A 12,269-nucleotide genomic window follows, 5' to 3' on the forward strand; every position below is an offset into this window, starting at 1 on the left:
AAGATTTCCAACAATCTATGAATGCTTTGCAGAACTGGTAGAAGAGTTTACAAGCATAATGAGAGAAAGCACATCATGGTCATTTGACATTGTGTAAAGTTGTTTTTTATTATTTTTCACAATATCAAATAGTTTTGTTTAAACAGAAAGAGAACTGACAGTTTTTAAAAAAATGTTAAATTCTTGATCTATGACCTTATTTTTGGCTTGCACTGTTTTACTAAAATATATTTGTTTCATTTGTTAAACTTCGTCAACATTAATTCTTGCCTCTAAAAAGCTCTCAACAATATCAACTGTCTTCAAGTAATGTTCAATGCCATTATTCCCATCATCTTGAAGAGGGTTAACTTGTTGTTGGAGGTAATCATACTGATTTTCACTTAGTTGCATGCTTGAAACAGGTAGAACAACGTTGTTTCTTGTGGCAACAGGTAATGGCAACAAGTAATGGCAACAAGACCTAAATAAGTATATATATCATTTATATTCTTGAAATAAGTTTGTTAAAAAATTGAAGCATTTGAGTGCCCAAATGGTGAAAAAATTTTTTGAACAAACATAACTTTGGGCAGAAAAGCCAGTCAGCTGCTACATCTAGAACAGTATGCTGTATATGTCACTAGTTTATTTATGTTTAAGTAACCTGATGTAATATGGCTGGATCTTGCAGCATTTGCTCAAGGCTCTTAAGAAGAGGAATTTCGATGACTTCATTTTGTTTTGGGACTGTTCTCCTTCCAACACCAATTCTTTTCTGAACATGGGTGATTAAGAAAACACTTTGTTTTGGTTCCTTCAGGGAAAACACAGATTTAAAATGACAATTAAAATAACTTAAAAAAATTTTGACATGGCAGATAAATGCTTTTATAAACAAAGTATGAATTTCTATCTATAGGTCTAATTTACTGAAAACTTACAACCACTTCCATAACATCTCAAAAAAAGTTATCTTGTTGCCATTTGCTTTCCATTCCCAGGAAAGGATTGGTCACGACATTTTCCTCCATGAATACATTTTCCAGAAATTCGCAGACGTCTGGCATGTCGTCATTTTCAAGCAATGATAACAAACGACATTTCACTAATTCAAGGGAATTTTGGACGATGGAAGTAGTATTTCTGACGATAGTATTTACTGCTTTTTGAGATAGTTTATGCATTTCTTCAGTTTCTAACAGAAACCGGGCGTTCATCATCCTGATATTCTCCTCTTTGTGGCATATATCGATGTTTACACCACCATAATCATCGTCTTGAGTAATGCCATTAACTTTTCCTGGCTCACTATCGCGATCTTCCTTGTCTTCGCTCATATTTATATATTTGCATGGCTTTCTGCACAAATGAGATTTGTAGCCTTCGAAGGTTTAGTAAATACTTGCACAACGTGGTGCCTGACAAATAACGTGAAAGTTATCCTCAAATTCGTCGTACCGTTTTAAATGATTTCGTAACAATGCCAGCGTTGAAAAGCTCGATAGGCACATTGAGCAAATACAGCCATTTTTCTAAAACTCACTTGAGTCACTTCGTATGTAACGAGTTCAACACGTGCGTTGCACGTGAATCACTGTGCAAGCCAGACGCGCACGCGCAATGGCCGTAGTGGCCAATATAGTAACAATTTTTTAAGTCATTTCACTTACTTGCTGGTCGTTTTTGTAGTCTAGTCGTAACATTTGTACCTAACGTCCGGCAATGCCTTCATTTAATGATTTAACCACGTCTGAATTGTCCACATTATTGAAAAAGAATGGAGAGGATAACGAAGTCATTGAAAAATTTCACGGTAGTTGTAAATATTTATATGTTAGTAAGACGCTTTTTATGAAAACCTAGAAGACATTGCTAAAATTTTGACATTATGTGGAAAATTTCTCCCAAGTTAGACATGACAGTTATCTTTGAAATATTTTAGGACATTTCTCATATATATAACGCTTTTATTCATTGACACCGACTAAAACAGCTTGTTTTGCTCACGAGACCTACGTTGTTTACAAACCCAAATCATTGTTAAATTGTGTGCACCATGTGCATTCATCAAAATTTGCAGCATAATGATATGCTGGTTTAATTTTTCTTCTTTAGAGTGATAGCTTACCTGTAACACCAATTCAGGTTGGTGCACTTCTGTTGCTGATCATTTTAGTAATAATACATATAGTCATGATTACATATAATAATACATATAGTCATGGTTACATATATTAATTTATATAGTCATGGTTACATATAATAATTTATATAGTCATGATCCACAATGGTTTCTTTATTGGGGGTGGAGGGTCCTCTAGTTTAGATTAGGCTTTGATAACTTGTTGCTATACATATTATGTCAGACATTTGTGGAAATCTTATTACATCTTTATTAATATTACGAGATTTCTATTGTTGGTTTTATTTGTATTTTTTTGTAGTGATAATAGTAACAGCATCACCATAAGTCCTGCTCCTTCACACCCTTCTCATAAGCCCATTCCTACTTAAATTTGCTTTGAACATTCAATAATAGTTCATTCGTAATTTTTAGTGCCCAAATGCTCTTAATGCAAATACCAGTATCCCAAAAGTATGCAAGTTTATTGTCATTTGTTCAATAATTGGAAATTGAAGTACTTCTAAAAATCTAATTTGCAATTTAATAATATTTTACTTGTTTCAGGATTGGTTACGGAACTACAAATTTCAAAATCGTGTAAGTATAATACATTAACAGCAGCTCATTTATTATACAGAATAGTAAGAATGTTATGCTTGAGTGGGTGGTTAAAGTTGAAGGCTTACAAAAGTTATTAAGGTTTAAGTATTTTTAGAGGAAAGCTGATGGATGATCAGCTTTTGTTTTAAAGTTGGTCTCTCAACAGCCATTTCTTTAGCTATTTTACAAATTTCAAAACCACAATTGTATTTCTAAATTTCTGACATTATCTTGCCCCTAAAATAGCCTCTAACCATTTTTTGGGAGGGAGGAAGACAGGTCACAATAAGTGTTTTTGTGTTTTTGGATTCTTATGCTGTTGAAGCTAGGCTGAAAACAGAGTATTTATATCCAAATCTTATTAAAGAGCTCATCAGAGATGTCTGCACAAGTGTGCTGAGATTTACAAACCATCCCAGCAAAACAGAATGTGTAAAGATTGCACTTATGATTGTTGAATAATATCCATTCCTGAAGGATCCACTATTAGATGCAAACTCAAAACCATGGGTAAATGATACTTAAAAGTGTTTATAATATGACATTTTGTTCAATTATTGTTTTGTTTTGTTTCATTATACGTATGTGTCAAATAATATTGAATGTTGATTACATGAATGTTAGCTCCTTGTAAGCAATAGGAATTTCTTAAAGCTGACATGTGTGATGTCATTAATTGTATTTTAGTGTTAGGAAAAATAAGAATGTATGATTTTTCAAAAGCGATTTTGCCAGACAAGTTAAAACTTTGTACATCATAAAGCATTTTGGGCAGTTACAAAGTTTTAACTTGCCTCCATAAATCTCTTTTAAAGAAACCACCTGTTCTTTTTGCTAACAGTCATGACAAATACATTTAATGACGTCACACTTCAATTTCTTATAATCATGCCTGCTAAAATGAATAACTTGGTGACTAACTAACTAACACAAAAATGTTAATTAGGGATGTGTATCCACGATTTTTCAGCAGGGGTGTGTGTTTGGGATTAGCATGGTTGTGGTTTAGGTTACTACTTGTCTAGAGTGGATGTGATTTCTGTGAGTACGTATTTCTTGCCAAAGGATGTCACACTTTTGTTAAATTCTGTTACATATTTATTACGTTCGTAGATTTTACCAATTATAGTGTCATCCTCCATTTATCTCTAATCACAATTGCTTTTGATTTGACTGAACTCCACATTTTTTGCCATTAAATTACTTACAACAATTACTACGGGGGTTCTCATACACTTATAATTGATATGAACCTTCAACGCCGATAGAATTACTACAATTATATACAAATATATGTTAATTAGGCTTTAGTATTTTGAAGAGACCCATCTTCCCATCCCATTCCCTAATCCAAACTATGTGATGCAAATTAACATTATCACCTTGTTATATACGTTTTTGTTTTAATGGGCTGCTTGCGTCTCTATTTTGTAAATGATAAAAATAAATTTACTTGTCTTTTACTACTTTGAAATGAAAGCTTTCTTTTATAGGGATCTATTGAGATGAAAATCTATAACCGATTAAAAAAATTGCAAATAAAGAGATCTAACACGCCTGTACCAATGTCTCGCAAACTAAAGGCAAATCAACAAAGAAAAGGAACAGTCACTGTTGGACGAACGTTCCCGAGCCGTGCGAAAGTGAAGATCTTACAGCAGTGGTATCAAAAATAAAAAAGAAGTGGCAGTCAGCTAAAAAGGATCATGAAAAAATTCAGGAGTTCATGGCTGCATGCTATGCTTCAAGAAGATCACTTGTCTTGGAAGACGTCAGAAGAATAGTGGAAGTTGTTGATATGTTCCCTCCTTTAAAAAATCTGCTATACGTTAGTAGCTAGTAGTATTTTTATCCCATAATAAACATTTATGGCATGAAGCTGTCCTTAATTGGAAATTTTCACTCTGATAATATTTGCTTAATCTTTGGCAGAAAAAAATTTTGAGTTTTTTCTCAAAAGGTGAATTTGCTGGCACTGTATGTGGAGATGGGTTAAGGGTTACAAAAACTTGCATGGTTTGAAGTCTGAGCTTTTCTATATCTATGAACTGTCACTTGTAGTACCAAATTTCTAACTTAACTCATTACATAGAGGTTTGAATGGGGGTCTCTAGGGGGGTCTAATGCCTGACAACTTGGTAGAAATTTTTAAAGACTATATCTGTTTTGGAATAGCATTATTGTAAAATAAATTTTACGTTCCTAGACATGCTAATGAGCCACATATCTGGTATGATAATGAGCCTAAATATTTGGCAAAACATTCAAGTATTGTTCACTTCATTTTTTTTTTTTTTGAAAAAACGCAAGCAAAATGTGTTGTTTTTACGCAAAAACGATGCCCACAAAATACATTTTGTATTGCTCTAAAACGCTAATAACGGCATTTTCAAGGCTCTGAAATTCAAAATTTCTCAGGGGAGAATGCCTTAGACCCCCCCAGGTGCGGAGCGCCTCCGACGTTTTATGACTGATGTTTGAAAACTAGATCCGCCCCTTTAACCAACTACGAATAAAATGTGCCGAGGAGGAGTTTTGTCACAAGGCGAAATTTTAATACACAACGCCCGTCCAAGAAGGACTGGTGCGCCCATCCAAGAAGGACTGGTGCGCCCATCCAAGAAGGACTGGTGCTATAGCGCCCATCCAAGAAGGACTGGTGCTATAGATAATAGACCATTCTTGCGCGACCTTATTTTGCTGGGAGGACCGAATGCTTCTGTCGTTCCACGCCTTGCTCTTATGGAACGGGGTCACATGATCTCAGGCTGCAGATTCACCAAGGCAATGAACGCTGCACAAGTGGGAAATTGCGATAATGGAAGCTTTTGCTGACAAAATTCCAGCTGGTGTGGATATTGAAATATTAATGTCGATGCACATATCTCTTGTTGTGCCATCTTTGGCTTATGGTCAGATTGGCATTGGTGGAGCAATTTTGCAACAGCTCTTTTAGAGTAAACCAGTGTATGTGCGACCAAACAAACAGATCATAATTGAGCATCAGGTATGAGTTTCTGTTGTCGTCTTATCAATAGAACTTGTTCAGTTTAATCATGGTTTAACAGCTGCATCAGCTGTTTTACTTGAACGGGTGAATGTTGATGCACCACTTTCATGCTCTTGATTGGAAAAATGAAACAATTGATGTTGTTATACTCATCATGTATAAATTATTTATGCTGTCAATGTAGGAAAATGTGTGCACAAGAAAAAGTCATGATGGTAGGTCATTCTCTTTAATGGCGAAATTTAATTAAATACACATGACAGGAATAGTTTGTGAAGTTTCTCTTATATTTTTAATAAAGATTTACCTGATTTGTTTGTGGATGCGCAAATGTCAATAAGCTCTACCTATGCCAATCCAGAGCCATTGGCTTTGTCACAAGATACAGCACAATCTCCATTTTCACTGCCTCAAGAGACAGCACAAGCTTCTTTACAATCAACCACTGATCTTCATGCAGTTTGTGTACAGGATGCATCAGGTTAGTTACATTAAACATTATATTGCCACTATGCTTTATCTTATTGCTGAATCGTGACAATTTTTTACAGCACAATCTCCATTTTCATTGCCTCTAGAGACAGCACAAACTTCTTTACAGTCAACCACTGATCTTCATGCAGTTTGTGTACAGGATACATCAGGTTAGTTACATTAAACTTTATGCTGCTATTATTTTTATTGATGAATCACTACAATTTTTTTAATGGACAAAAAAGTGCTTGCCATAAAAAATACATGTTTACTTAAGGACACGTGTACATGATCTGATTGAAAACTGATTCATTTTAGTCTGTGCTTAACTGTTAGATTTAGAAACAATTTTTTCTGTGTGGTAATAAAGGCTAGTTTTCACTTGAGATATTTTATCAGAATTCAGCCACTGCAGTGAATTACTGTACAAGGAATTACGTCATATAAAAACCAGCCTCTAGAGGTCTTATTAAGATCAGATGAATAATAAAGCTTCAATGAAATTTAAGGCCATTAAAGGACTGGAAAAAATTTTCATAAACTGTATTTTGACAGGGGGTAAAAGAATGTATGAATGAAAGTGATTTTTTGCCATAGAACATGAATAGCATCACCTTAACAATACGTATATGCCTAGTATTTTCTTAAATTTTATTTTTATGTTTATTGTATGATTAAAGCTATAGTTGGCTATTGTAAACATTTCTTTTTTTCCATAATTTCGTAAAAGCACTATTGCCAATACACATTTAATATACACGACAACTTTTTTGAAAATAGACATGTTTCGACATCTCATGATGCCATCTTCAATATGAATGAAATAATAGGTGATACAGGGTTTATATAAAAGTAATATGATATATAACATGTTTTTAAAGATCCAGAAATTTTTAAGCACAGGTTGAACATCACAGCTATAAATGCAAATGGCTACCCAAAAAAAGGAGAACGTGCAGGTGTGCTGCGTAATGTTCTGACAAATTTTTGACATGAATTCTTTATATCACTTAGTGCAGGTGGAACTGAGAAAACGCCACACATTCGACACAATCTTCAAAAACCAGAATGGCAAGCAATTGCCAGAGTTTTAGTGTTTGGATATCAAAAAGCCAAATATTTTCCTGTGCAGCTGTCACAATTCTTCATTCTTTGCTGCTTGTTTGGTGAAGAAAGTTTGGGCAAAGAATCTCTACTGCAAGCATATTGTTGTTACGTGCCAGCAGACGATGGAGAGATTCTAGATTAAGTGCAGAGTTGTGAATTAGATCGTAATGATGAAGACCTATTGCACTTTTTGTCATCCAATAAGTGCTATAAAGCCCCCACCAAGGAGAACATTGCCTCCATAGTACTTGAACTTGCACACCTGGAACTCATTCAAAAGACCAGATACATCACAAATTGTTGGTCGCCAATTTTAAAAACTCTTCAGAATGATGCAAACTCCATCTTTTCAACACCTCAGCAAGTTGAACAGTTATATGAAGAAAAACACCCAACAGCCAAAAAGGTTAACAAGCTTTTTATTGCTAGTGTGAGTACTGATGCTGAACGGCAGAGCTTGGATTTCCTAAAAAGATATGTGAAATCATTGGAAAAAAAGGCTATTGAAAGATTTCTGCATTTTTTAACTGGTAGTGATGTATTGACATGTGATTTAATTGAAATTACATTAACAAACCTTCATGGCTTTTCACGACGGCCTATTGCCCACACATTTGGACCAACCCTAGAGCTACCAACATCCTTTGAAAGCTTTGCAGAACTGGCAGAAGAGTTTACAAGCATAATGAGAGAAAGCACATCATGGTCATGTGACATTGTGTAAAGTTGTTTTTTATTATTTTTCAAAATATCAAATAGTTTTGTTTAAACGGAAAGAGAACTGACAGTTTTTAAAAAAATGTTAAATTCTTGATCTATGAGCTTATTTTTGGCTTGCATTATTTTACTAAAATACATTTGTTTCATTTGTTAAACTTCGTCAACATTAATCCGTGCCTCTAAAAACCTCTCAACAATATCAAGTGGCTTCAAGTAATGTTCAATGCCATTATTCCCATCATCTTCAAGAGGGTTAACTTGTTGTTGGAGGTAATCATACTGATTTTCCCTTAGTTGCATGCTTGAAACAGGTATAACAACATTGTTTCTTGTGGCAACAGGTAATGGCAACAAGTAATGGCAACAAGACCTAAATAAGTACATATACCATTTATATTCTTGAAATAAGTTTGTTAAAAAAATTGAAGCATTTGAGTGCCCAAATGGCGAAAAAATTTTGTTAACAAACATAACTTTGGGCAGAAAAGCCAGTCAGCTGCTACATCTAGAACAGCATGCTGTATATGTCACTAGTTTATTTATGTTTAAGTAACCTGATCTAATATGGCTGGATCTTGCAGCATTTGCTCTAGGCTCTTAAGAAGAGGAATTTCCATGACTTCATCCTGTTTTGGGACTGTTCTTCTTCCCACACAATTCTTTTCTGAACATGGGTGATTCCCAAAACACTTTGTTTTGGTTCCTTCAGGAAAAACAGATTTAAAATGACAATTAAAATAACTTAAAAAAATTTTGGCATGGCAGATAACTGCTTTTATAAACAAAGTATGAATTTCTATCTATAGGTCTAATTTACTGAAAACTTACAACCACTCCCATAACATCTCTAAAAAAGTTATCTTGTTGCCATTTGCTTTCCATTCCCAGGAAAGGATTGGTGACGACATTTTCCTCCACGAATACATTTTCCAGCAATTCGCAAACGTCTGGCATGTCGTCATTTTCAAGCAATGATAACAGACGACATTTCACTAATTTAAGGGAATTTTGGACGATGGAAGTAGTATTTCTGACGATAGTATTTACTGCTTTTTGAGATAGTTTATGCATTTCTTTAGTTTCTAACATAAACCGGGCGTTCATCATCTTGATATTCTCCTCTTTGTGGCATATATCGATGTTTGCACCACCATAATCATCGTCTTGAGTAATGCCATTAACTTTTCCTTGCTCACTATCGCGATCTTCCTTGTCTTCGCTCATATTTATTTCATGATTACCATTTTGGAAAGAATTCTCATCAATGAAATTTTCAATATATTTGCATGCTTTCTGCGCAAATGAGATTTGTAGCCTTCGAAGGTGTAATAAATACTTGCACAACGTGATGCCTGACAAATAACGTGAAAGTTATCCTCACATTCGTGGTACCGTTTTGAATGATTTTGTAACAATGCCAGCGTTGAAAAGCTCGATAGGCACAGTGAGCAAATACAAGCCATTTTCCTAAAGGTCACTTGAGTCACTTCATATGGAACAAGATCAACACATGCTTTGCACGTGAATCACTGTGCAAGCCAGACGCGCACGCGCAATCGCCGTAGTGGCCAATATAGTAACAATTTTTTTTAGTCAATTCACTTATTTGCTGGTCGTTTTTGTAGTCTAGTCGTAACATTTGCACCGAACGTCTGGCAATGCCTTCATTTAATGATTTAACCAACTCTGAATTGTCCACATTATTGAAAAAGAATGGAGTGGATAATGAAAATTTCAAGGTAGTTGTTGTAAATATTTATATGTTAGTAAGACGCTTTTTATGAAAACCTAGAAGACATTGCTAAAATTTTGACATTATGTGGAAAATTTCTCCCAATTTAAACATAACAGTTATCTTTGAAATATTTTAGGACATTTCTCACATATATAACGCTTTTATTCATTGACACCGACGAAAACAGCTTGTTTTGCTCACGATACCTACGTTGTTTACAAACCCAAATCATTGTTAAATTGTGTGCACCATGTGCATTCATCAAAATTTGCAGCATAATGATATGCTGGTTTAATTTTTCTTCTTTAGAGTGACAGCTTACCTGTAACACCAATTCAGGTTGGTGCACTTCTGTTGCTGATCATTTTAGTAATAATACATATAGTCATGGTTCCATATAATAATACATATAGTCATGGTTCCATATAATAATACATATAGTCATGATTACATATAATAATACATATAGTCATGGTTCCATATAATAATACATATAGTCATGGTTCCATATAATAATACATATAGTCATGATTACATATAATAATACATATAGTCATGGTTACATATAATAATACATATAGTCATGGTTCCATATAATAATACATATAGTCATGGTTACATATAATAATACATATAGTCATGGTTCCATATAATAATACATATAGTCATGGTTACATATAATAATACATATAGTCATGATTACATATAATAATACATATAGTCATGGTTACATATAATAATACATATAGTCATGATTACATATAATAATACATATAGTCATGATTACATATAATAATACATATAGTCATGGTTACATATAATAATACATATAGTCATGATTACATATAATAATACATATAGTCATGGTTACATATAATAGTACATATAGTCATGGTTCCATATAATAATACATAAAGTCATGGTTCCATATAATAATACATATAGTCATGGTTCCATATAATAATACATAAAGTCATGGTTACATATAATAATACATATAGTCATGATTACATATAATAATACATATAGTCATGATCCACAATGGATCTGTATTGGGGATGGAGGGTCCTCTAGTTTAGATTAGGCTTTGATAACTTGTTGCTAAACATATTATGTCAGACATTTGTGGAAATCTTATTACCTCTTTATTAATATTATGAGACTTCTATTGTTGGTTTTATTTGTATTTTTTTGTAGTGATAATAGTAACAGCATCACCACAAGTCCTGCTCCTTCACACCCCTCTCCTAAGCTCGTTCCTACTTAAACTTGCTGTGAACATTCATTAATAGTTCATTTGTAATTTTTAGTGCCCAAATGCTCTTAATGCAAATACCAGTACCTTGAAAGTATGCAAGTTTACTGTCATTTGTTCAATAACTGGAAATTGAAGTACTTCTAAAAATGTAATTTGCAATTTAGTAATATTTTACTTGTTTAAGGATTCATCACGGAACTACAAAATTCCAAATCGTGTAAGTACAATACACTAACAGCAGCTCATTTATTATACAGAACAGTAAGAATATTATGCTTAAGTGGGTGGTTAAAGTTGAAGGCTTACAAAAGTTATTAAGGTTTAAGTACTTTTAGAGGTGAGCTGACGAATGATCAGCTTTTGTTTTAGAGGTGGTCTCTCAACGGCCATTTCATTTATCATTTTACAAATTTCAAAACCATAATTGTATTTCTAAATTTCTGACATTATCTTACCCCTAAAATAGCTTCTAACCATTTTTTGTGAGGGAGGAAGACAGGTCACAACAAGTGTTTTTGTGTTTTAGTATTCTTATGCTGTTAAAGCTGGGCTGAAAACAGAGTATTTACACCCAAATCTGATTAACGAGCTCATCAGAGATGTCTGCACAAGTGTGCTGAGATTTACAAACCATCCCAGCAAAACAGAACGTGTAAAGATTGCACTTATGATTGTTGAATCATATCCATTCTTGAAGGATCCACTATTAGATGCGAACTCAAAGCCATGGGTAAATAATATTTAAAAGTGTTTAATATGACATTTTGTTCAATTATTGTTTTGTTTTGTTTCATTATATGTATGTGTCAAATAATAATGAATGTTGATCACATGAATGTTAGCTCCTTGTAAGCAATAGGAATTTCTTAAAGCTGACATGTGTGATGTCATTAATTGTATTTTACTGTTAGCAAAAATAAGAATGTATGATTTTTCAAAAGTGATTTTGCCAGACAAGTTAAAACTTTGTACATCATAAAGCATTTTGGGCAGTTACAAAGTTTTAACTTGCCTTGATAAATCTCTTTTAAAGAAACCACACATTCTTTTTGCTAACAGTCATGATAAATAAATTTAATGACGTCACACCTCAATTTCTTATAATCATGCCTGCTAAAATCACTAACTGGGTGACTAAATAACTAACACAAAAATGTAAATCAGGGATGTGTATCCACGATTTTTTCAGCAGGGGTGTGTTTGGGAATAGCATGGGTGTGGTTTAGGTTACTACTTGTCTAGAGTGGATGTGATTGTC

General features: G+C 33.7%; 2 protein-coding genes and 3 long non-coding RNA genes across 7 annotated transcripts; 3 read left to right on the top strand and 2 right to left on the bottom strand.

The window, feature by feature from the left end:
* Positions 1-116: 116 nt before the first annotated feature.
* Positions 117-1,519, bottom strand: LOC124442279. The gene is made up of 3 exons (XR_006947199.1): positions 924-1,519; positions 647-796; positions 117-463 (listed from the first exon to the last, which is right to left on the bottom strand). It is a non-coding gene; the product is annotated as an uncharacterized LOC124442279 (long non-coding RNA).
* A 371-nt stretch (positions 1,520-1,890) lies between these two features.
* Positions 1,891-4,603, top strand: LOC124442660. Of its 2 annotated transcripts, XR_006947318.1 has the most exons (4): positions 1,891-2,127; positions 2,672-2,704; positions 3,075-3,217; positions 4,201-4,603. It is a non-coding gene; the product is annotated as an uncharacterized LOC124442660 (long non-coding RNA). The 2 variants fall into 2 exon arrangements; XR_006947319.1 differs by lacking the exon at positions 1,891-2,127 and having other exon boundaries at positions 2,590-2,704.
* An 821-nt stretch (positions 4,604-5,424) lies between these two features.
* Positions 5,425-8,173, top strand: LOC124442661. 2 transcript variants are annotated; one of them, XR_006947320.1, is made up of 5 exons: positions 5,425-5,714; positions 5,902-5,932; positions 6,019-6,198; positions 6,269-6,361; positions 7,206-8,173. It is a non-coding gene; the product is annotated as an uncharacterized LOC124442661 (long non-coding RNA). The 2 variants fall into 2 exon arrangements; XR_006947321.1 differs by having other exon boundaries at positions 6,296-6,361.
* Positions 8,075-9,497, bottom strand: LOC124442659. The gene is made up of 3 exons (XM_046993153.1): positions 8,847-9,497; positions 8,573-8,721; positions 8,075-8,388 (listed from the first exon to the last, which is right to left on the bottom strand). Exons 1-2 carry the CDS (start codon positions 9,240-9,242, stop codon positions 8,608-8,610), a joined length of 510 nt encoding a protein of 169 aa, XP_046849109.1. The 5' UTR covers positions 9,243-9,497; the 3' UTR covers positions 8,075-8,388; positions 8,573-8,607.
* A 99-nt stretch (positions 9,498-9,596) lies between these two features.
* LOC124441068 lies at positions 9,597-11,756 on the top strand. Its single transcript, XM_046991499.1, has 5 exons — positions 9,597-9,757; positions 10,063-10,092; positions 11,064-11,102; positions 11,196-11,228; positions 11,538-11,756. Exons 1-5 carry the CDS (start codon positions 9,677-9,679, stop codon positions 11,754-11,756), a joined length of 402 nt encoding a protein of 133 aa, XP_046847455.1. The 5' UTR covers positions 9,597-9,676.
* The last annotated feature ends 513 nt before the right edge of the window (positions 11,757-12,269 follow it).

The sequence above is a fragment of the Xenia sp. Carnegie-2017 genome, unplaced genomic scaffold, assembly GCF_021976095.1.
Source record: "Xenia sp. Carnegie-2017 unplaced genomic scaffold, XeniaSp_v1 HiC_scaffold_20, whole genome shotgun sequence".
Classification (NCBI taxonomy): Eukaryota; Metazoa; Cnidaria; class Anthozoa; order Malacalcyonacea; family Xeniidae; genus Xenia; species Xenia sp. Carnegie-2017.